The 26,488-nt window shown below is 35.4% G+C and overlaps 1 protein-coding gene and 2 pseudogenes across 1 annotated transcript; all 3 read left to right on the top strand.

Annotated features, from left to right (window-relative positions):
- Nucleotides 1-1,058: 1,058 nt before the first annotated feature.
- Nucleotides 1,059-1,963, top strand: LOC127543371 (olfactory receptor 1F1-like; annotated as a pseudogene).
- Nucleotides 1,964-13,058: 11,095 nt separating this feature from the next.
- Nucleotides 13,059-14,006, top strand: LOC127548329 (olfactory receptor 1361-like). The gene has a single exon (XM_051975710.1). The coding sequence runs from the start codon at nt 13,059-13,061 to the stop codon at nt 14,004-14,006; it is 948 nt and encodes a 315-aa protein (XP_051831670.1).
- A 5,445-nt stretch (nt 14,007-19,451) lies between these two features.
- On the top strand, nt 19,452-21,870 carry LOC127543376 (anaphase-promoting complex subunit 5-like; annotated as a pseudogene).
- Nucleotides 21,871-26,488: the final 4,618 nt, after the last annotated feature.

The raw sequence follows: 26,488 nt of genomic DNA on the forward strand, positions 1-26,488 counted from the left end.
TATTAGATATGGGGGTGGGATGACAAAAAGGAGAGGTTATGGACTTGGGAAAGTGGTGTACTCATCAGTAATTAAGAAGTTAGGAAAAAAAGAAAGTTTTTAGCAAAAAGATAACAAATTCAGTTTTGGACATATTTGAGATTTCCAGTAAGCAATTGGAGATATAAGCTCAGTGAGATCAGGGTAGAAGGTAGAAGTAGATAAAAAGGTGTGACAATTATTTGCAGAGAGATTATAATTAAATCCACCATATTTCATTTATCAGATTCTTAGATTTCTTCCCATAAAATATTGTCTAAATATATAGTGCTAACCATCTATCACTCCTTTATTAAGTTTGTCCTTTTAAATAAAATACAAGGGAAGCTATATGGTACATTGGATAGAGCACCAGTCTTGCAGAGAGGAATACCTGAGCTCAAATCCAGCAACAGACACTTAATATTTATTGTGTATCCCTGGGCAATTGACTTAACCCTAATTTCCTCACCCAAAATAAATAAATAAAACATAGCTTTTGAAAGCAAAATCAAATGATATAGTATTTTTGAGGTGTGTAGCACAGTGCCTGGCACAATAGTAGATTCTTAATAAAGTGGCAGTTCTCTTCTCCCTTTCCCTCCAAAGTCTAAATCACTGCATTTGAATTCTTTTGCATTTTATCAACAAGTAATGTCTATCTTCCCAATATTTTCCCAACAGTTACCATTTGTATCTTTTGTCAAATTCACAAATTTTCAGAGTACAAGGGAAAGCTGCAGAATATTATTACCCACGATTGTGACCATATTTTCCCAAACTCATTTATAGTTAAACAATGCTTGTTTAGAAGAATATTTGTATTCATCCTTTCATTCTTGTTTGTTGGAGAATGCATTTTCTATTTTAAATCTCTTCTCAATTCCCTAAATATTGTGGATCTCCCACTATTAGCAGTGCTATTTTCTTTAGTGTAATCAAATGTTTCCCTACTCTTCCATTTCCCTTCCAATTCTAAATTTGTTTTATTAATGTTTAAACTAACCTTAAATGGGCCATTCTAATTTCCCAACAGACTCATGGAAGGAGAAAATCAAACAAGCATTTCTGAGTTCATCCTCATGGACCTTTCAAATCAGCCCGAACAGGAGAGACATCTTTTTTTCTTGCTTCTGATTATGTACCTGATCACAGTGTTATGGAACCTGCTCATCATTCTGGCCATTAGAACTGACTCCCACCTTCACACCCCCATGTACTTCTTCCTCAGCAATTTGTCCCTCATTGACATCTGCTTCACATACATTACTGTTCCCAAGATGTTGGTTAGCTATATATCTGGAACTAAAGCAATTTCTTACATTGGATATCTGACACAAGTGTTCTTCTTCAGCTGGCTTGCAGGATTAGATAGTATTATCCTTGTTTCCATGGCCTATGACCGCTATGTGGCCATCTATGCCCCATTACACTATACCATGATCATGACCCAAAAAGTCTGTTCCCATTTAGTAGCAGTGTGCTGGTGTTGGGCCTATACTGATGCCCTAATTCACACAGCTTCCCTGACCTGACTTTCATTCTGTGGCCACAGTGAAATTCTTCTGTGAACTCAGCATGATCATAAAGTTGGCTTGCTCAGACACCTTGCTCAATGACTTGTTGGTCTACACAATAGGAAACCTGACAGCTGTTACTCCCTTTATCTGCATCCTCATCTCCTACATGTGCATTTTCATTACTGTCCTAAAGATCCCATCTACTCATAAGAAAAAGAAAGCTTTCAACACTTGTGGGTCCCACCTTGCTATGGTCTGTCTCTTCTATGAAACAATCATTGCAGTGTATTTCAATTCCACATCCATCCATACTGCCCAAAAGGACACAACAGCAGCTGTGATGTATACTCTTGTCACCCCTGAACAACGACATGAAAAGAGCCCTAAGGAAGCTTTTCACCAGAAAATCAGATCTCTCCTTATGATTATAGACATCCTGCTGGGCCTGGGTACCTGTGTCTCAAACAATTCGTCAATGAATTAATAAATTTTCAATAAAACTGTCCAAATTTGATTAGTGAAGTCAATTGCTCAACTTTTATCTATACTAATGGTGACATACTGAGATAAAAAGATCATAGGAACTTTGCTGCTCCTTCTGGTACTACTAACTTCTCAGGTTGAGTAATCACCTAATCTCCTGTGCCTCAGTTTCCTCATATTAGGAATGAAGGGGCAACTACAAAGGGAGCAATGTATAGAGCTACACAATATGAGATTCTACAACTTACAAACTTTTGTATCTAGAGCACTGAATACTCTTCATTGTGAGAGGTAAACTTGAACCCTGGTCTTTTTGATTTCAAGACTTACCCATCTGTTTTCTATGCTACACTGCTACTCTAAGAAAAGTTGATAATAAAGAGTTTAAACTGATAAAAATAGGAAAGCTTTTAGGAATTAAAGTAGAGCAAATCAGATATATCACCACATTAGTTTTTATGGTTTAGCACTTTTTTAGATTATTTGCTCGTTTTTCCATTCTATTGTCAGATTTTGGAATTTTATGCATTGGAATCTGTTTACCTTTTTTAGGTAAATCTCACTGTCCTAAGAGTTAAACTTTTTCATCCTGCTGTTTTCACAGATAGTTTAGGAGACCTATAAATTTGGGGTACTTCAAAGTACCCAAAGGTGGTATGATCTAGAGAGAACTGTGATGACTGCTTCCTGATCTATGCTCTGGTCCTTATCCAGATACCACCCCTTCTCTCTCAAACAAAAACTCCTCTCTTCCCTACAACAAAGTACAGATAAGGTTAGAGATGTAATTTGGAGTCAGGTGATAAAGAGATAAAATAGTCATATGGAGCCATATGTGTTTGATCCTCTCTTTTCCTACAAATCCGAACTTGGTTTACTGTTTCATGGATAATCTGGATTTAAGAAAGTGATGGAGAAAATATTGACACAACTGATTAAATTTAAAAGTGAATGGTGTACACATTTTACCCTAGAAACCTGCAGTTAAACATTTATCAATTGGCTTGAGCTTTATCGCTTTCTTAATTGGTGGCTGCTTTTAGGCCTACGATGTTTTGTGTATGAATCATTATCCTCTAAGTAAGTTTGTTTAGGTGTCAAAAGAGTTGTTCCTCTTTTGAGTAGCATTTAAATTTAAGTTATGTTTGTTAGTACTTGAGTTAAATTTAAAGTTGAACTAAAATTCTTTTTTCACACAACCAGCTATCATTAAGTTTGATAGGCTTTTCACCCCTATTGTAAAATCATTTCACTATTTTGTAACATAGACGAGTTAGTTTTAATAATTGTTCTACAATAGCTCACTTAATTTCGGGAAGACGGGCTTTAATTCTTTTTGTCCGGGTTGACTAGCTAAATCATTATGCAAAAGGTAGAAGGTCTAATCTTTGCTTTTTGTCACTTACAGGATGGAATCTTTCAATGTTCCCTCACAGTACTCTCTCTATGTACCATTGCTTACATTATATGAGTCAGAATTTAATTGTGTTAATTCCATTCATAATCCCAAGAAGAATTTTTATTTTCTGATCAAACTAAAGAACAAAAACTTCAAATAGTGTGACTGCATTTTCAAAGTCACAAAAATGAAGAGGATGAGAGACAGAATCAGAGAAAATCAAAATTGTTGTGCATCTAGCTAAAGAATTTTTTTAAATGTTTATTTAATTTCTGGAATAAGAAAAGCATTTCCATAACATGGTAAAATATTAGGGAACGAAGATAATTACACATGAACCTTCAAGTTTGTTGATTTAAATATTTTTATTTCTTTTAAATATATGAAAAAAATTATTGTATAAATTCCTTTTTTTCTTTTCTCCTCCACCCTGCCCTAGGGATGGCTACCATCAGACACAAATATGTAAAGTCATTCTATACATACTTTTATTGATCAATTCTTTATCTGGATGCAGATGGCATCCTCCTTCATATGTACTTTGTAGTAGATTGGGGTATTTATAATAATCAATCTGACAGCCACTCAAAGATTTGCTTAAAATAATATTGGTGTTACTATATGCAATGTTTTCTTAATTTTGCTCATTTCACTATCTAAAATTTCATGCAAGTATATCCATGTTTTTTCTAAGATCAGTGAGCTCATTGTTACTTACATTAATATTCCATCATAATCACATATAAAAACTTATTTAAACATTCCCAATTGATTGGGGAACCATTCCTACATTTTCCATTTCTTTGCCACTGCTAATAGAACTGCTCTAAATGTTTTAAAACATATAGGTTTTATTCTTTTTTTCCACTAATGATCTTTGGAAATAAACCTGTTGATGGTATTGCTGAGTCATAGTACCCAGGGCATAAGCACAGATTTTTCGCCAAAATGAATGGGTACATTTACATGTGTTTTATCTTAAAGAAGTCACTGAAGATTATGGAAAATGGAAACATATGACAAGATTTGGGGTTAAAAGATTATCATTTCAGCATTAATATAAAGGACATATGTGAAAGGGAAGATTTTCCTACCAACTTTCCTCAACTACTTTCCTTAGAAGACAGACACAGCAAGAGGAAAGATTGCTACTTATCACACTAGAGGCTCTCCTCATTGCAAATGAGGGGAGATCAGACTGGTAGGTGCAACAGGAAATAGATGTCTTCTATTGGCCCAGATGAAAGGTTCACCAAGCCCTTTACAACATTCCCCCAGGGAATATACACAGCTGTGCTATTATCCAATTTGATCCCCCAAATACCCCCTGAGATCAATACTAGTATTATCCCCATTTTACAGTTAAGTGACTTTCCTATGGTCACACAGATAATCAGTATTTTGAGGGCAGATTTGAACTCAACTCTTCCAATCTCTAGAACCAATACTCTCTGCCATTACATTGTGAGTTCCTTAAGGACAGAAACTGTCTTTTGCCTCTCTTTGTATTCTCAGCACTTAGCACACTGTTCGCCAGATTGATTTATTGACTGACTATCCTTTGTTATTTAGGATGACCCATCCAAAGAGCTTTGGCTTTAGAAATAGGCAAAGGACCAGAGGCTGAAATTTAGTTCATATTCCAACCTATATGACTCTGGCTAGGCAAGCCTGCTGTTTTGTCCATTGTGAAATGAAGTCACAAAATTAGAAGATCATTAGTAAGGTGCTTCACTGGATTGGGTGTGGGCTGCTGTTAGATACTGAAATTCCCAATTTCACTGGTTAAAAGGAATAAATCACAAAAGTGAGGATAAAATGTAACTGGCCTGTGACTGTGAATTGGGGAAATGTTGTATTTTAGGGGGAAACTCACTGATTTTGCACTAAGAGATGATGGTTTTATCTAATTCTTTCCTATTTGACTTGGACAAATCATATAACAGCCCCCAAATTTAGTTCCTTCAATTCTGAAATAGGGGATTCAGACTAAATAGGTCTCTGAAGATCCTTCCAGCTCCAATTTGTATTAGTGTAGTGTTGAGTGCCAAAGGAACCTCTGACACAAGTTTACATATAATGTGTGTTTTAAGTTTCCTCTCATCCCTGATATCCTGTGGGCTATATGCTAGAATCCGTTTCAGCTTAATGCTCCAAGATCAAAGTCTTCCCTACAAAAGAGCTAAAAACACAGGGAGTTCTTGACATTGGTCTTATAGCAGCATTGTGGAAATAAATTAGAAAACTTCATTCAAAGTCTTCCCCACAGGAAGCCAAGCCCAAAGTGAATGTAGTGGAAAGAGGACAATTACTTAGGGCTAATTTCTAACAAGGACTTGAGGGAATTGGAGCTTTAGGTGTAAGGACTCTATAAAGGCATTTATATTGATACCCCTTCATCTTTTTCAGTAGGCAGATCAGATTTTTGTTATAAGGCATGCCTCCTCAGTCCACATCTCAAGCCCTCTTTCTTCTGGAAGAGCTCATTGATTTGGCTAGTTCTCTGATCAATCTTTGTGATGGAAATCTGGGAAGACACTGGAGTTGGATTTTTTAAAGAAGAGAATAGAAGATCCTGATCCAAGGATATCCTTGTATATCCAAGTAGGTATCTATACCTAGGTATCTAGGTATGTCCTATATATATCCAAGTAGGTAAATCTACATAAGTCACGTTTCATTTATTTCAAGGGAGATAACTCACAAAATATGGTGCAGTGCCTGAATCACAGAATCTTAGAAACTTCATGTCAAAATGGACTTAAGTATGTAGATTGCCAAAGTGAATGATGGAATGTCTTTTACTTTTGTCTTTTTTCCCCCTTTTTTTTTTATCATTATTGATAGAACAAAATACTTTCCCCATCTAATGTCTTTCCATAATCCATCCAAATAGAAACACATTGTTTTTATCTACTAAAATCAAATAAAAAATTAAAAATTGAAAATGAATTTTTCTCAAGAATATTTTTATTTCAAATCACAATAAAACATACTCTATGACATTTCTTTTCTAAATAATTATATGGAAATTAAGTTTCTGAGGTTAAAAATATTTAATCAAAGACTTACAAAGTTTCAGTTTCCATGAAGGAAACATAAACCTAAGCACCTTTTTGTTAACCTTCATGGGTTTATGATTTTGAAAAAAATGAAATATTCAGCATATAGACAACTTAACTTTAAGCATTACTTAAGTATTTTGAACTTCAGATGAAATGCTATGTTATGTAAAAAGAAAAAAGAATTGTTTCAAAATTAAAAATAAAAATATGTAATGATTACAGAATAGTTTTCTGGGGCCGTGGGACAAAATGTCCATATTTTTCAAAGGAAATTTAACATTTTGACTGGATTTCCATGTTTGGTATGAAATAGGATGATGATAGAAAATGAATGATAATTTCTTAATTATGGGCACACTACATGTAACAAAATTATGTAAATTACTAACATACCAAAAATAAAAATAACTTCTTATAGAGATGTTTTCCAAAATTCTTTTAGGGAACATATTGGAAAGATGCAAATTCTTTTTGTATAAGGGAAGGGTCAAAATAAATGATTAGAAGTTTTAACTAAGAGGACATTAAAGTGAATACTTAATTCTCTTATCAATTCTTTCCAGATAGATTTTTAAATTACTAAATATTCAATAAAAATGTCCAAAAGATCAAGATCATTAGTTATGCATGTTTTGGTAATATGACACTCATTTCCTAATCATGAAACAGTAATTTTGCTAAAGGACATCTTACAATCAACAAACTTAGGAGGGCAGTCTTCTTCCATTTTTTTTACACTATTTTCATTCTATGGAAAGTTCATAAAAGTTAGCCTTATGAAATATTGTCAAATCTACTACAGTTTATTCCCCAGGGTTGTGCTAAATGATGAAAAAATACAAGAGAAATGATTGGGATTAAGTAGCATTTGCTAAAATGAACCAAACACAATTTGCATTATTGTGTACTCTGCAGCGTAGATAGATATACATCAAATATGCAACTGATGATAAAGTTTCCAAAATTCCAAAATCTTAAATTAAAAAAAAAACACATGCTTACTTAGGTTCAGAAGTTTCAAGTTATTATTTCAATATATTTAAATTATTTTTCTCATTCCTTAATATTTAGTCATAAGAAAAAGAACAACTTTCTCACATATATATGTATATACATGAAATGTTTGCTAAATATCTGTATAGCAAAAGAACACAAACTTACAACCGATCAACAAAAAGTTGGCAAACTTTTGTTCCAAAATAATTAGTTTCAAAACCTACTTTTTGATTAAATATACATATATACAAATAAAAATATTAATGTTAATATTCATTGTTTAAGAATCCCTTCTTAAGGAAATCATAAAAATAATTTCTCTTATTAAAAAGTCTCATACTTATTGAATACTATTCAATTTTGTTTTATCTTCAAGTTTCTAAGTTCAGAGCAAATGTACAGAGTAAGCAGAATTCTGATCTATTTCAACATGAGGCCTTGCAAGTCTAAAATTTGGTTAATTCTAATGGTGGGTTAAAAATTTAGTTAGCCTTGTGTTGTTAATATTCTAACACTTTTCCACTTAGGTTGGCCTCCAATTGGGTTTTCTAATCAAAATTAAAGATTGATTAGGCCCTTCAAGAATTAGCCATATGCTTCATTGGAAGTTATGATGGTTCACTGATTCTCTACATAAAGCTATGTTAGAACACAAATGGATTTGCAAAGAACTTCTTTTGAACTACTAAAGTATTAGGCTGAAGGTACTGGAGGGAGGGGATAGCAATCAAAGATTTGTGATTATAAAGCCTTAGTTCAAGTCACTGCTGTCATAGCATGCTGAAAACTATTGATTCAACTTAGATTTTAAATGGAGGGAATTGGAAAAAGGGAAGGAGAAATGTAATGCCTCAGTTTCCCTGAATCATTATGCTATACCCTGAATAAAATGATTATGGCCACATATACCCTTTACTTACCCCATTAAACTCTGGTCATTCTCATATTCCAGTGAGTCATAAAACTCCAGATGGCTTAGCTCATATGCCTGGGTATTGCTCATTATCTCTCATACTACAGTCTCTATCTCCTGCTCCTGACCTTCTTGATCCCCAACCTATCAAAACTAAAGTTATGATACTTCCTGAAATTATGACTTCTCCACCTTGCCTTTGTTTTCCTGATAGATGGAGCCCTATAAAAGTCTCTGGAATTAATTGCTTGCTGCTGGATGCTTTGAAACAAAAGTCTCAAGCTAGTTTTGGCTAGCCCAAATTGTCCACTATTAAAATATTAAAAACCCAATCTCTGTTTTGCCTCAGTTTCTCTGGCATTACAGGAGGAGAAGAAGGAAGAAAGAGAAGAAAGGGAGAAAAAAGAGGAAACAGAGGAGAAAGAGGAGGAAGGAAACAGAAAAAGAGGAGGAAGAGGAGGAAGGACTCAATGGAACTTAGAATTGAAAAATAGAAAGGACTTGGTATATAAATTGGCTAGAGGAGATCTTATCATATAAAAAGTTTATAAAACTTTTATAAAAAGATCTTATCATGTAAAAAGCTCAAAAGAAACATGGGCCATGAAACTTCAGAGTTGCAAAAAGCTAAACATAGTCTACAAGTGGGTCCTCCTGCTCACAAATCCCTCCTCATTCCAATTCACCTCCAATCAGCTGTTAAATTCATTTTCTTTTACCATGGATATGAACATTTCCACCTTTCCCATGCCCAAATGACAAAATACTTTGCCCCCTATTGCATCTACAATTAAATAAGAAAATCTTCAATTTGACTTCCTAATCTTCTTAGATGACCTATCCCTATCTTTTTTTTCTTTCTAGATACCTCTAAGTACCTGAAGTGATACTGATTGCATTTTTATTTCCCACAGGAGACTTACCACATCTTCAATCTGAGAATATTCACCTGGCTGACCCCAGAAATAGTATTCTTGTAAGTATAAGCATGACAGGAAGTTTCAGAGAAATAAGAGCTTCTACAGTGATAACAATCAGGTTTCCAAAAACATTTGAAAAGATGGGATATAATGAGAAAATTTTACTAGTAATTTATAATATTTGTAGTAAAGAAATTTCCTAGTAAAATAGAAATTTACTTGTAATAAATATAAAATTCTACTCCTTTGTTGCAAAAGTAACTGTACAAACAAAGGTGTGTGCGGACAACAATTTCTCTTTGAAAAAAAACAAAGAGGATATTAATCAACTGGTAGCCTGATATTGGGCAGTTAGGTAGTCCAGTATATAGAGCACTAGACCTGGAGTCAAATAGATCTGAGTGCAATTTCAGCATTATTTTTCTTTATCCAGTCTTGTGACATCTTTCCCTTTCTCCACAATCTCTCCAAAATTGCTTCTAGTAGCTCAACAGTCACATTTTCTGGGACACTGAAGACTATGTGATGGAGTACAGCCAGGACAATTCACTGGAAAATTCAGAAAGGACAGTTGGGATGTCTTTTCCTATTCCCTCATTTCCTTGAGTTTCAATCCATATTAAACATTCATGTTCTAGTTTTCTGAACTTATTCCTTATATGAAAACCATTCACACTATTTAGCAAAAGAAGAAAAAAACAAAAGAAAGATTTCATAATGCTAATACTGGTTTGATCAGCCACAGTGGGACCTGGTGGAACTTGATTCAAGAATGGAGGATGTTGTTACAATCAACCAGGCATTTTTATTATTCTATTTACCCTTAATGGCCTGTCTATCCTTTGTATAATATGCCTCTTTCTCCAAAAAGACTTTAAAAGTACTTTTTCAAAGTGGGGGAACTGAGGTGGCACAATAGATGGAATTCTAGTTCTAGCATAAGGAAGACCTGAGGTCAAATCTAGGATTATGTACTAACTGTGTGTCTGGACAGTTCACTTTACACTTCTTGCCTCTGCCCCTCATCAATAAAATGAGCTAGGGAAGGAAATGCCAAACCATTCCAGTATCTTTGACCAAAAAAAAACCACAAATGGGGTTACCAAGTATCAGACACAACTGCAAATGACTGAACATCAATTCATTTTCATGGGACTTTTGCATACATTTGTATTTATCTTCCATTACTTGACTTTGCTTTCAGTTTCTGAAAAGATATTTCTACAGTACATTTTTTGTACCTTTTTTGGTTTCTTTAGAGAATTATTTCTTCTCTTTCTCATCACAACTCTTTGTGTTTTAAGTATTTAATTCTTGAGAGTTTCTCATTCTGCCTTATTCTATAGCATTTGAAGCTATGGGATACAAACCATCCTCTTTCTAAAACATTGGAAATTTGCTTGTCCAAGATCTAGAGTATGCATCTGCTTACCTTGGCTGTCCTTTTTCAAAAATGTTAAATTGAAATGGTTACATCCTCTCAAGGTTCCCAGAATTTCTACCTCAAAACCATTTTGTCCATGTTGATTCTCTCCACTCATTTTTGAAATGAAATTACTATTATAGCATGGTAAAAAAAATATATATATATGTATCAGCTATTGCCCTTTGGGCACAGAAAGAGCACTAGCATGTTTGGATAATTATTATCTCATTCTATCTCTCTACAAAGCTTGTGATCAGTTTCCCAAATCCTTAATGTACTTATTTCCTTTTGGTAGGAAGTCTATAGTGTTCAATTACAAGAATATTGTTTCTCTTTCTATTCCCACTGATCCTCAGAAAATGGTATTAGACAATCAATAAGCATTTATTAATATTTACTGTTCATCTTGCTAAGTGCTAGGGATTCTAAGAAAGATTTGTTTAAGTTTCTGCTCTCCAGGAACATAGTCTAATCAGAAAATAATATGAAAAGAACTATACACAAACCATATTTGAATAAAGGATAAATTGTAGGTAATCAAAAGAGGAAAGGCAATAAATTAAGGGATGGGAGGGAATAGATTCATGTAGAAGATAGGATATTAGCTAAGACTTGAAGGACCTAAGGAAGCCAGAAGACAAAAATAAAGAGAGAATGCAATGGAAGACAGTCAGTGGAAGTGTATGAAGTTTGGAAAGGGAATGTCTCATGTGAGAAAGAGCAAGATGGCTGGTGTCCAGGACCACAGGATATATGGTGAAAGTTTATGAAGACTGGAAAGGTGGGAGAGAGACAGACTATGAAAGACTTACTTTGAATACCAAATAGATGATTTCTATTTTATTCCAGAGATAATAGAAAACCACTTGAGAGTGTTGAATAAGGGGTAGATATGATAATTTAGAGAGATCAGTTTGACAGCTGAATGCAAGATGGACTAAGGTAAGAAGAAAAGTAAGGCAGGGAAATCAACAAGCAAATATTTTCAATAATCAATGCATGAGGTGATTAATGGCTTCACCAAAGTGCTGGAAGTGTGAAAGTAGAGAAAGAGGTATATAAGAGAGATAGTGTAAAGATAAAATCAACAGAACTTGATAGCATATTGGATATGAGGTGGGATGACAGAAAGTAAAGGTTATGAACCTAGGAAGAAGTATTCTCAGTAATAAGAACAGTAATAGGGAAGTTGTAAAGAAAGTTTTTAGACAAAAGACAGCAAATTCCATTTTGGCTATATTTGAGACATGCAATAGGCAATTAGAGATATAAACCCATTAAGATCAAGGGAAAAGTTAGAGATAATTAAATAAGTTTGACCATCATTTGCATGAAAATGATCATTGAATCCACCTTTTTCCCCCCTGAGGCAATTGACCTTAAGTAGTTTCCCCCGGGTCACACAGCTAAAAAGTGTTTAAATGTCTGAGATTAGATTTAAACTCAGGTCCTCCTGACTTCAGGGCTAGTATTCTATCCACTGTACCCCCTACCTGCCCACAACCATACTTTCATTATTTGGTTCTTAGATTTCTTCCCATAAAAATAGTGTCTAAATATATAGGACTGAAGATCCATCACTCCTTTATCTAGTTTCTCCTTTTAAATAAAGTACAAGGGAAACTATATGATGCAATGGAAAGAGCACCAGTCCTGAGTTCAAATCCAGGCTCACACACTTGACACTTACTTATAAGTGACCCTGGGCAAGTCACTTAACTCCAATGCCTTGCCCAAAATAGATAAATAAATAAAGCATGACTTTTCAAGGTAGGCTCAAATGGTATAATATATTTTTTAAATGTATAGCAAAGTGCTTGGCATAATACAAGGTTTTAATAAATAAAATTTTTCTTCTCCATTTTTCCTCAAAATTTAAATCAGTACATTCAGACTACTTTGCACTCTATCAACAGATTGGCTATTTTCCCAAAAATTTTTTCCAACAATTATCATTTGTATCTTTTGTCATATTTCCAAATTAGGAGAGTAACAAGTAAAACTGCAGAGTATTGTTACCATGATTAGAAAAATAATTTCCTGAGTCATTTATAGCTAAATTCTTGTTCCTAAAATATTTGTTTTCATCTTTTGATGCTTGTTTATTGGAGAATGCTCTTTGTGTTATAAATCTCTTCTAAATTACTTAAATATTTTCATTCTCAGGCTATTAACAGTGATATTTTTAATGCAATCAAATGTTTTCCCATTATCTCATTTCTCTTCTAATTCTATCTTTATTGATTTTATTCATATGAAAATATCCAAACCAACTTTACATTGGTCTTTCTTATTTCATCTCCTTTACCAAGAGACTCATGGAAGAAGGAAATCAAACAAGCATCTCTGAGTTCATCCTCCTGGGCCTTTCAAACAAGCCTGAACAGGAAAGACTTCTATTTTTCCTATTCCTGGTTATGTACCTGATCACAATGCTATGGAACCTGCTCATCATTCTGGCCATTAGAACTGACTCCCACCTTCACACCCCCATGTACTTCTTCCTCAGCAATTTGTCCCTCGTTGACATCTGCTTCACATCCAGCACTGTCCCCAAGATGTTGGTTAACTACATATCTGGAAATAAAGCAATTTCTTATGTTGGGTGTCTGACACAAATGTTCTTCTTCATCTGGTTTGCAGGATTAGATAGTATTATCCTTGCTTCCATGGCCTATGACCGTTATGTAGCCATCTGTGCCCCATTACACTATACCATGATCATGACCCAAAAAGTCTGTGTTTCTCTAGTAGCAGTGTGCTGGTGTTGGGCCTGTATTGATGCCCTGATTCACACAGCCTCCCTGACCCGACTTTCATTCTGTGGCCACAATGAAATCTCTCATTTCTTCTGTGATCTCAGTACAATCACAAGGTTGGCCTGCTCAGATACTTCGTTCAATGACTTGATGGTCTACACAGTAGGAGGACTGACAACTGTCATGCCCTTTATTGGCATCCTCATCTCCTATACACGTATTTTTATTGCAGTCCTGAAGATCCCCTCCACTCATGGGAGAAAGAAAGCTTTCAACACTTGTGGCTCCCACCTTGCTGTGGTCTGTCTCTTCTATGGAACAATCATTGAAGTTTACTTCAACCCCACATCCACCCATACTGCCCAAAAGGACACAGCATCAACTGTGATGTATACTGTAGTCACCCCCATGCTGAACCCTTTCATCTACAGTATAAGGAACAATGATATGAAAAGAGCCCTGAGAATGCTTTTTACCAGAAAATCAGATCTCTCCCTAGGATTGTAAACATTCTGTTAGGTTTGGTACCTGCGTCTCAAACAATTCATCAATGTTAATAAATTTTTAATAAACTATCCAAATTTGATTAGTGAAGTCAATTGGAACTCTTTCCTATACTAGTGTTGATGTACTGAGATAAGAATGTCATAGGTACTTTGCTTCTCCTTCTAGTTCTAACCATTTTTTAGCAAAGCAATCACCTCATGTCCTGTGCCTCAGTTTTCTCATCTGGGGAATGAAGGGACAACTACATAGGGAATACTTTTTTAGAGCTAGACAAAATGGAATTCTGCAACTTACAGGCTTATTTGCCTGGTGTTTTGGATAGTCTCCATTGTGAGAGATGGACTTGACCTCTGGCCTTCCTGACTGCAAGACTTACATATTTGTTTTCTATATTATACTGCTGCTTTGAGAAAAGCTGTATTAAAGAGTTTAGCCAAACACTGGAAGGCTTTTAATAAATAATGCAGAACAAAGTAGAAGCAGGAAAATGGTATAGACACAATTATTGTAATCATGTAAATGAGAGTGGATAATCTTAATTCTGTATAATTATAAGAAAGAATTGGGGAAATGTACCTCTCTATTTTACATACATGGGAGGCTTTGGATGTGGAATATGGTAGATACTATTTTATATCATCAGTGCATTGGTTGCTTTCTTTAAACTTTTTTAAAAAATTTTCCAAGCAAAAGGAAACAAGCATTTATTAAGCACTTACTATGAAGAAATAATCTAGTAGACATATAAAACTTAAAGATAACTTTAAAAGCAGGAATAGTAGAGGGTGAAATATACTCATAAAGATAAGATGGAATGATATTTCTTGTGCCCATAAAGGGGTTGGCTTTGTCGGGACAAAGGGACATACCAATAGAAGGGGAAATAGTGGTAGAATGCATCTGGCTCATGTGAGATAATGAGAAAAGAACAACAAATAATAGAATCTCTTAAATACCTTCCTGCTTATTGTGTTGGATGTACTATGTGCTACATAAAAAATTAGTGGGAAATGGATATAAAGTAACATTATAGTATTTTAAGAAGCAATGAATACAATGGAATGACTTACATGAATAAATACATAGTAAAAATGAGTTAAGAAAACAATATTAAAATTGCTACAACAATGTAAATGGAAACAATGACAACTTCAAAATACTCAAAAATGGATGCTGAGAAATAACAAAAAGCAAGACCAACTCAAAGAAACAAAGGAAGACATTTTAGCCCACTTCTTTATAGTCATGATAGGTAAATGGATGTAGAACACAGCATACAATATCAAATAAATTTTTTCTCTTTTTCTTTAAAATAAAAATTTTATTCCAAGGGATGATTGTGAGTGGTGGGCAGTCAAGTTAAGTCAACAAGCATTTGTTAAGTAGCTTTGTAACAGGCTCTCTGCTAAGTACTAGGAATACAAAGAATGGCAAAAATAATACAAAAGAACTCCCTGCTTCCAAGGAGCTCACAGTCTAATGGAGGAGGCAACATGCAAACAATTATTGACAAACAAAGAACATAAATGATAAAATTCAAATAATCAACAGAAAGGAAGCACTGGCATTAAGATAGAACAGGTAGACTTTTTGCAGAGAGTGAAATTTTAGCAAAAAATTGAAGGAAGTCAGGAAGTGGAGATGAGAAAGGAGACAATTTAATGAGGAATAAACAGTAAAAATGTTCAGTCTGGAGTTGAAATGTCTTCTGTGAGGAGAAGCAAGGAGGATGCTGCTATTGGATTACAGGGGTACAAGAGAGGCATCAATAAATAATGTGTAACAGCAAATAATGAAAGACTTTGAATACCAAACAGAATTTTATATTTGATTCTGAAGGCAATAGGGAAGCAAAATAAATTAGAAGGATGTGACATAATCAAATCTATATTTCAGGAAGATCAATTTGACAGCAGAGTGGAGGATAAACCAGAGTAGAGAAAGACTTGAAGGAGGGAGAATAAATAATAGTTGATAATAGTTTGAGATATGATGGAAAATCAAGACCATAGAAAAACAAAATACTTTTTAAAATATCCATGGATGGGGAATAGATAGCAATTCTAGTCTCACACAATGTTCATGAACAAAACTATTTGCTACTGGTGAAAGTAAAAAGATAAATTGGTGGAACAATTTAGATAAATAACTTATAGTTTCTACTTATGGTCAACTTTGAATTTAGAAATTTACTGTGAGCCACAAAATTTTGCTATCTTTTATAAAGTTATAAAGTTAAAAAGCAATAGAGCATAGGAAAAATTATAAGAACTCATCAGAAAGATACAAAGAGAAGAGCAAAATAAACATTGACTACAATAAAGCAAATGAAAAGAACAAAAAAATTGAAGGGAGAAACAATGGATAATTATCATGAACAATCTTGCAACCGGAAAAGCTTTTAAAAATACATGTTCCTTTCTGATTTGTAGAGATAAGGGACTAAAAATATACTGTCAGTTGCTGTGTTCACTGGTTTTGTTAAAAGGCCTTTTCCCATGGAAAAAAAGACCAAAGTTTAGGAAAATGCCTCCTAACCACCAGATGAAAAGTCCAATTTTAAGCAATAGGTTGGAAAAAATAACAAAAGCAAAAAATGAAATTGACTATAAAAAGCTACTACAATTCCAGGGAAGACCAAGACACAAACTCTTTTTTGTTTTGTTTTATTTTTTTATTAAAGCTTTTAATTTACAAAACATATGCATGGATAATTTTTCAACACTGACATTTGCAAAACCTTCTATTCCAAATTATCCCCTTTTCCCCCCACCTCCCTCCCCTAGATGGCAGGTAGTCCAATACATGTTAAATACACAAAATGTATGTTAAATTCAATATATATATACATTTTATACAGTTATCTTGCTGCACAAGAAAAATCAGATCAAGAAGGAGAAAAAAAAACTGAGAAAGAAAACAAAATGTGAGCAAACAACAACAGAAAGAATCAGAATGCTATCCTGTGGTCCATGCTCAGTTCCCGGGGTTTTCTCTCTGGTGAAGATGGCTGTCTTTATCACTGAACAACTGGAACTGGTTTGAATCATCTCATAGTTGAGAGCCGCAAGACACAAACTCTGAAGAAGCAAGCAATGTAAAGACAGCTACAAACAAAGCTTCAAAAAAAAAAAAAAAAAAGCCCAACAAGAATTCATGGAAGAGTTAAAGAAAGTGCAGGAAAAAATTAGAAAAGAAATGAGAGTAGTACAAGGAAATTGTGAAGAAAATTAATAACTTGGTAAAATAAGCACAAAAAATTAAAGAAAATAGTACTTTAAGGAACAAAATAGTAAATGAAACACAAAAATTCACTTTAAAAAAAGAACTCTTTGAAAAGCAGAATTGGCCAAATTGGGTTGGAGGAGGAAATGATGACTATACAAAAGCTCACTGAAGAAAAAAAGGTTTTTTTTTTTCTTGATCCTTGATACTTCACACAGTGCCTAGTGCATGTAAAGTTTTGCTTAAAACTGTTTGCTGGCCCTGTTTGTAGTGGCTAGAAGCTGGAAAATGAATGGATGCCCATCAATTGGAGAATGGTTGGGTAAATTGTGATATATGAACATTATGGAATATTATTGTTCTGTAAGAAATGACCAGCACGATGAATACAGAGAGGACTGGCGAGACTTAAATGAACTGATGCTGAGTAAAATGAGCAGAATCAGGAGATCATTATATATACCTCAACAACGATACTGTATGAGGATGTATTCTGATGGAAGTGGATCTCATCCATAAAGAGATCTAATTCAGTTTCAATTGATCAAGGATAGACAGAAGCAGCTATACCTAAAGAAAGAACACTGGGAAATGAATGTAAACTGCTTGCATTTTTATTTTTCTTCCCGGGTTATTTATACCTTCTGAATCCAATTCTCCTTGTGCAACAAGGGAACTGTTCTGCATACATATATTGTATCTAGGATATATTGTAACCTATTTAACATGTAAAGGACTGCTTGCCATCTGAGGGAGGGGGTGGAGAAAGGGAAGGGAAAAATCAGAAGTGAGTGCAAGGGATAATGTTGTAAAAAATTACCCTGGTATGGGGTTCTGCCAGTAAAAAGTTATTTTTTAAAAAAACTGTTTGCTGATTGATTCTGGGACTTTTTATAACTGTATATTTTCTCAATTACTTAAAACTCTGAAGCAACTTCTAACTTTTCTCCTTAACTCCCATATCTAATTTCTCCTTCACCTCCCATATCTAATCAGTCAACAATTTTTTTGAGATCAAGTCTCAATATTTTGCTTATGCTTAAAATGTAACAGCCAATCATGGACCGAATCAGGATAGAAATATTGACCTGTTCCATTTCGATCCACACAGGTTCAACACTATTTAAGCAGTTTGGTGGATCCTAACTGTCAGATTTGTTGCCAACTCCAGATTATTTTAGCCTGAATGAAGTTCAGAACTCCTGAGCTCAATTAATCTATCAGCTTCAGCCTCAACAGTAGTAAAAATTAAATTCATATGGCACCACCTGGTCAACACATCTTGGTAATTCTTCTTACTGTCTTTTGCATTTAGTCTTTCTAATTATACTATCATCACCCTAGTCAAAAGTATTCCTCCAGACTTTACTCACCCCTGCTTCTTCAAACCATACTACAATAGCTCTATATTTCAAGGAATTTATGATGAGTAATATATTTCATTCAATATAGTACATCATTATCCATACTTCCTTATCCTAGGGTATCCTTGAATATATTTTCCTATCATTCTCCACAGAAGACTGATCCAATGAACTCAATATCTTTTTTTAATGTTCTGTAATGTGGTAGGAATATTATCTTATCAGAATCTCTCATCTCTAAAGGATGAGCTAGCCTTGCCCCAATACCATCTGGTAATTTTTCCTTAAAAAACATTAAAATTGCCTTTGCAATTTGATTGTCTCATAGAATAAGCAAACTGTTACATTTTTGTCTAATTTTTCCCAACATTGAATATTTTACAGATGGAAACATATTACACATGGAAACCAGCTCTATTATATAACACATTAATTTCCTTTTCTAATTTTACATTTTGAGGATAGAAGGGTCTAAGAATCCTAGATTTTACATGATTTATACTTGTGAACTAGTTATTGGCACTTTAAATGTGGGATCCTTGCTCAGCAATCACCGAGTAGACATATCACTAAAAGAACTGAATGATAATTTTTACAGTTTTGTCATATGAAAAACAAGGAGGATTCTGCTAAAAGGAAGAATGGCTTACTTTGAACAGGCAAATAAACTGGAATGGAAGGGAGAGGGAAGGAAGTGATTGGTTTTTTTGTGTATCTAAATGAAACAAAAAATATAACATCATGGAATATGTGTTTACCTTATATAGTAATACTTATGATAAACAATTGAAATAGTTATAAAAATAATTGCAGTGTACATACTAAAATCTGTAGTAAACAATGTAGTGGAAAAAGTCTATGAAGAACTCAACAAAATCCTTCAAATTAAGTCAAAAAATCTTTTTCCCCTTATTTCTTTTTCTTGTCTTTTTTTGCAAGAGATTTTTTGTGGGGCTTATGGGCTGCGCGGGCCACCGTGACCACTGGAGGAGCCGGGGCTTCGAGAGTCGCCATTGTGGGGGGTGGCGGCGGCAGGGACTGCCACCATGGCGAGCGTGCACGAGAGCCTCTATTTCAACCCCATGATGACCACTAGCGTTGTGCGCACCAAAGTGTTCGGCACCAAGGATTGGGTGAGGCCGTACAAGATCGCCGTGTTATTGCTGCTGAGAGAGATAGGCTGCATGGGCGGCTTTGCTATTGGCCTTTTGGAGTAGCGGTGGCTCAACTAGCTCTTGCTGCAACTGCTACTGCAGGGGCCTGATATGATGCTGACTCGGTACATGATGAGTTCTGTCCACATTTGGCAAATTCGGTTCAAATCAGAATCAAGCTGATGGCTGAAGGGGAGCTGGAGAACATGGAGCAGTTCTTTGATGACCTTTCCCATTCCTTTTCTGTAACTGACACCGAGGTTCACAAGATAAGTGTCATAGGTTTATTTCTGTGCCACATGATCTTGGCTTACAATAAGCTTTCTTTCAGTCAGGTGTACAAGTTGTACATGGCCTGCAGGAGTACTTTCAAAATGCAGGGGGAAAAGCGGCTGTGGAAGAGGCAGACATGGACTTGACCAGCTCCGAGGGGCAGCTCGTGGATGTGATGGAAAGGCAAGATCTGGACGTGCCTTCAAGAGAGGAGGAGATCTCTTGCAGTGGCCTCTTTCCCAGAAGCAAGATGGATATTTTCTTTCCCAACAGGTATCTTTATTAAAGAATGATGAGACGAAAGCACTCACTCTGGCTTCTTTACAGACAAGAATTGAATAACTTTTGAAATTTAAACCTAATTTTGCCGAAGCACATTACTTAAGCCTCTTAACCAGTCTTCAGATCCAAAATCATTTCTACACAGTCTTCTCCATTATTTTAACCACTTGATTCTCATGGGAGCAGAGAGCAAAAGGAATGGGGGCGAAGGTTACAGGCAGAGCTTGAGATACGCTGCCCTCAATCTGGCTGTCTTGAAAGGCTGATACTGATACTAACAGGCAGAGCTCGCCCTGCAAGAAGCAATCAGGTTTGCCCAAGAGTCCAAGGACCATGTGTGTCTCCAGCACTGCTTGAGCTGGCTTTATATCTTGGAACAGAGGAGATCAGTTAGTTGTGTTCTGTTGGAACATTCAGTGAAGAAAGCTGTGCATTTTGGGCTACCATATTTAGCACCCCTTGGAATCCAGCAAAGAGCTTTTGCTGGGAAAACAGCAAGCAAGGTGATGGACGCCCTGAAGGACTCGGACCTTCTGCACCGGAAGCACAGCCTGGCAGAGCTTGTCGACATCAGTCTCGTTCAGAAGGCGGCTATATGGAGGCTCTATGGGCGCAGCACCATGACTCTCCAGCAGGCCCTGTTTAGCATGAAAGCCTGGAGGCCTTGAACCTGGGAGTTCAGCAGAGCAGCACCAAATCATTTGCAGTGATGCTGTGTCACCTGGCCAAGCTCCATGATGAGCAGGGCTGTTTGGCTGCTGCTTCTGAAGTACTGGAGCACTTAAAAGAAAAGTTCCCACCCAAAAGTCAGCACGTGCAGTTGTGGATGCTCTGTGAGCAGAAAATACAGTTTGGAAGAGCTATGAATGATGGTAAATACGATGTGGTAGATTCTCTTATACCTGGAATCATGGCCCTTAACAGCCTAGAGGGAGCATACAGAAAGGCAATTGCCTTACAAGCCCAGAACCAGATGTTGGAGACTCACAAGCTTCTCCAGAAGTTGCTGGTTCAGTGTAAGAAGATGAAGAATACAGAAATGGTGATTCTGCTGGCTGTGGGGAGCAGTACTGGAGGTCTTCTTGCTACACCTTCGCCCTGCCCATCCTGCTGCAGGCCTTGGCTCTGTCCAGGGAGAACCGGCTCCATACTCTGACCTCAGAGACTGTGCTGAGCTTGGCTTTCTCCCAGCTTATCCTTGGAATTCCTGAGCAGGTCTTGAACATCCTCCATATGGCCATTGAACCCATCTTGGCAGATGGAGCTGTGCTGGACAAAGGGCGTGCTATGTTTCTGATGGCCAAGTGCCAGGTTGCTTCTGCTGCTTCCTATGATCCCTAGAAGAAAGTAGAAGTTTTGGAGTCAGCCATCCTGAACCTCAATGAAGCCAAGAGTTACTTTGCAAAAGTGGACTGCAAAGGGTAAATCAGAGATGTTTTTTATTTCCAGGCAAGACTCTACCACATATCGGGGAAGGCCCAGGAGAGGAACAGATGTGCCATGCTCTTCTATCAGTTACATCAGGAGCTTGCAGCTCATGGGGTGCCCTTAGTCTACCACCTCTAGCCCAAAGACAGCAGATGCTAGCCTTGTGGCGAATCATTTCTTCTCCTCACCTTTAAGTGCTGTATGTTTTGTGTGATCATATGTGTATTATTGGAATCCCCTTATCAATAAAAAGACTGCCTTCAGTTTAAAAAGAGAGAGATACATTCAGTAATTAAAATTATGTAAAAATTATTGATAAAATTTTAAAATAAATACAAAGAGATGTGGTAAAGATCAAAACTTAAAATGTATGCAGCAGATGTAGGGTTACATAATGTAAAGGGGGTCACAAAATTTTGATTTATTAGCAATAAATGTTAGATTTTTATGTCTATTTTATATACCTATATACTCATGACCATGCAAAAATTTCTCAGGCAAAAAGAGTTCCGAGGGGGAAAAGATTAATAAACCCTAGTTGAGATCATATTAAAGATCTCTTTCAGTCTTAGCATTGTATAATTCTATGGTCTAGTGCTCCTTTCATCATTTATAACTAGGATCAAGTTTTATCACTTATCTAGGGCTACATTTAATGAATCATAAAATATCATCATTGGAAGGTACTTCGGAGATCAAGTAATATAATGAAGAATGCAGCAGAAATCTCTGAAATGGTAATAATCAATCATTCATTAACTTAACAAGCATTTATTAATCATTTATTATTTACTATATGTTGGGTCTTGATAAGTACTACAAATATGAAATTGTATCCCTAAAAAACTTATGTTCTAGAAGGTAGGACAAAATATGCAAAAATAAACCATATATTTTGAGTGATTATTAATCTTAGTCGTATATTATATGTACTTTGTTGGAAAAGGAAGATAGAACAAGAGGAAAGATGCATAAAAGGAGGGATGGTTCAGAAACAAAACTGATTTTTGAGGGATAGAGTAAAATATTAACATCTCAAAGACTTGAAGTAATGATGACAACTTAGTGAGGTCTGCTTTACCATTCTGCATTACTAACAAATCTTTTTTATAAGAAAAAAATAACATTCCATAACCAATTTGTATCACACCCTGGGAGCATCTTCCCTTGCTTCCCTTGGAAGAGATAAACTCTATGAGTAGAGATGGTTGTATTACTTTTTCCCTTTGGATATGAACTCAAAATGAAATGAAGGAATATCTCTATTGAGGAGACAGGTTGCACCAGGGCAGTACAGAACAGCTAAAAGGAAAGGATTGCCCTTGACATTTTGCCAAACCTTGTGGACTCAGCCAATTAATGCCTGGCTAGCCATCTTACTAAACTGAGATGGACTTCAATTCACTCATTATTTTCTTCTACCTATTCCTAATTCTTTCACTATCATCAACAAGTTTATCTTTTAAATTATAGAATTGCTGAGTCAGGTGCCACCTGCTCAGAAGGAGAAGACTGATTGTAGAGGACACTTGTCAAAAAAATAGCCACTGACAACAAGAAGACTATATGATGATCAATTCTGATGGACATGCCTGTCTTCAACAATGAGATGATTCAGACCAGTTCTAATTGTTCCGTAATTAAGAGAGGCATTTACACCCAGAAAGAGGACTGAAGAGACTGTGTGTGGACCACAACATAGCATTTTCACTCTTTCTGTTATTGTTTGCTTGCATTTTTTGTTTTCCTTCTCAGGTTTTTTTTTTCTTTCTAGATCCTAGTTTTCTCGTGCAGCAAGATTACTGTATAAATATGTATACATATATTGGATTCAACATATTTTTTAACATATTTAACTTGTATGAACTATCTGCCATTTAGGGGAGGGAATGGGGGAAAGGTGGGGAAAATTTGGAACAAGAGGTTTTACAAGGGTCAATGTTGAAAAACTACTCAAACTTATGTTTTGTATATAAAATAAATTTAAAAAAAAAAAAAGCTAGCCACTGATACCCTTTGATCCAGCAGTGTCACTAGTAGCTCTGTATACCAAAGATACAATAAAAGAGGAGGAAGGACCTAACATGCATATATGTTTGCAGCAGCTCTCTTTATGGTTGCAAGGTATTAGAAATTGAGTGAAAACTCATCAGTTGTGGAATTGCTGAATAAATGTTGGTATAAGCATGTAATGGAGTGTTATTGTATTATAACAAATGATGAGCAGACCAATTTCAGAAAAGCCTGGAAAGACTTACATGAATTGATCCTGAGTGAAATGAGCTGAACCAGGAGAACATTATACACAGTAGCAACAAGATTATGTGATGATCAACTATGGTAGACTTAGCTCTTCTCAGCAAAACAGTGATAACACATGATAATTCCAATAGACTTGGGATGGAAAATGACATCTGACCCTTAAGAGAGAATTATGGAGATTAAAGGAAGATTGAAATATACCATTTTCAATTTTTCTTTTTTGCTTGCTTTTCCTTTCTCATGATTTTTCCCTTTTGTTCTGATTTTTTTTTCACAACATGACTAATATGCAAATATGTAAATATGTAAAGTGACTAATATGTAAATGACTGTACATGCATAACCTGTATCAGATATCTTGCTGTCTTTGGGAGAGGACAGATAAGGAAAGGAGAAAGAAAAAAATTGGAACTCAAAATATTATCCAAATGAATGTTGAAAACTATCTTTACATGTAATTGTAGAAGTAAAATACTATTAAGAAAAAGAGAGAGAACACTGGAAGGATCATCTCATTGTTGAAGAACTTAAGAAAGTCATGCCTGGAGATGAACAGGAGACCTGAATTTGTAGCTAGCTTAGAAAATCCAGCTATTAAGTGAATATGAATATCCAATAAAGTTGATATCATTAAATAGGGCAAGTAATATAAATACAATGAAAAGCTAGATTTTTAAAAATTATTTTGTATTTATACAGTGAGTACTTTGTGGCTTATAACTTTCTTATCACCAACACTGTCTTTCATTTACCTAAATACAATAAAACTGTGGATACTCCCTGACAACAAATATTGGTATTTAATAGACTATGTAATTGTATAGAGAAGAGACAGACAGGATGTAATAATGATGAAGACCATATATAGCACAGATTGCTGAAATGATCAGATTTAGACCCTTCGAGCCTAAACATTGTCTTTGAACAAAAGTATAGCCCCAAGGCAAAATGGAAGAGAAATATAGGTTCTTCTAGCATTAAAAAAGAAAACACAGTAACCCCTCTTCAAGTCCCAAAAACTAGAAAGATTCAAGGAAGAAGTTGACTTATATGGACACTCAATCCCCATTAAGGAATAGCAATCAAGAGTTTGGTGGATCTGAAAGTAAGTTCTCACAGAATAACTGTTAGAATTCTTACAAGATACTAAGGCACTGAAATTGATAGAGACAGTGGTTGTTTGGCAGGGTGCTTAATAGTTCTCTAGATGTACTTAGTACTTATTAGAGTTCACACCTTTAAGAGAGCATATATATGCTAGAAGCCTCAACCAGGATGCACTTTGGGAAGCCCACAAGCCCACTCTCGGAAGTGGAGTCAGATTCATTCCAACTTCAACCTTTGTGATGGCTGGAGACATTCAGAGGAGGAGAGGCTGAAGCTGGCAAAGCAAAGGACTAGCAACAGGAACCAAGGAGAGAGATAGGTTTTAAGAAAGCTAACTGGGCTACTTTGAAGGAGAAAATAAAGGATCTGGACTTTGACAGCTGGCTGCATTTGAGGTGAGTATTACTCTAAACTGAAACTAAGGCTGCTTCCAGAAGCCCCCCAGGAAACCTGCTCCCAGAGAACATCACATCTTAGAGAAGAACGTTACAAATAACAATATTCAAGAAATCTGATAGATAAAATTCTACCTTCTACCCTCTGTCTGAAAAGAAGAGACCCCCTCTGGCTTCAATTTCCTGCTTTCCCTACTAATAGTAATCAAAGTCTCCTTTGGAAAACAATGGGTGAGAAAAATGTTGGAGGTGTCTGTTCTTGCCTCCATTTGAGCTATATCTAGATAGATTCATTTGGACATATATAATCCACATGGTCAAAAACAAAATAGCAAACTATATCCCTAAACTCTGGAAATGCTCACTTCAACAAACTTCACTTCTTTTTCAAAATAAAAGTGATATATTTAAAGTGTTTTCTAATACAGTAAAATATGTCATGTAAGAGGAATAAAGCAACATCCATTCATTACAGCCTATCCTTACCCCTACCTTTTAATCTGGCCCTGTTTGCCAGATTGTTGCTAATATGTTAAGTTTTCCAGCCCAGTTCCTGGAAACCACAGTGTAAACTGAGTAACAGCAGTCAATTGATGACTACATTATTTATTGTAATACTTAAGCAGTTCTAAAATATTTAACATTACATAGTCTAATGATTTAATTATGTTCCTATCTCTTTTTATATGTTACTGAAGGTTTTTAGTAACCCCATTTCTTTCATGAACTCTGTGGTGTTATTTAACATAGGTGAATTTTAGGATATATTACGTTATAGCAAAATTAATTCTATATGAAGGAAATCCAGGCTCATACAAGTATGTAATATGAAAATTGAATATTTTCTATAGAATGCTCAGATAATTATGGATATTTTTCTTTGATGCACCAAAACTCAAGAAGTAATAGTTTTTTAAAAGTTGGTTTTCACATGAAATCTGAAAACATATTAATAAACTTTCCATATTTATTATATTATCCATTGGGCTATT

This window comes from Antechinus flavipes, chromosome 1 (genome assembly GCF_016432865.1).
Source record: "Antechinus flavipes isolate AdamAnt ecotype Samford, QLD, Australia chromosome 1, AdamAnt_v2, whole genome shotgun sequence".
NCBI lineage: Eukaryota > Metazoa > Chordata > Mammalia > Dasyuromorphia > Dasyuridae > Antechinus > Antechinus flavipes.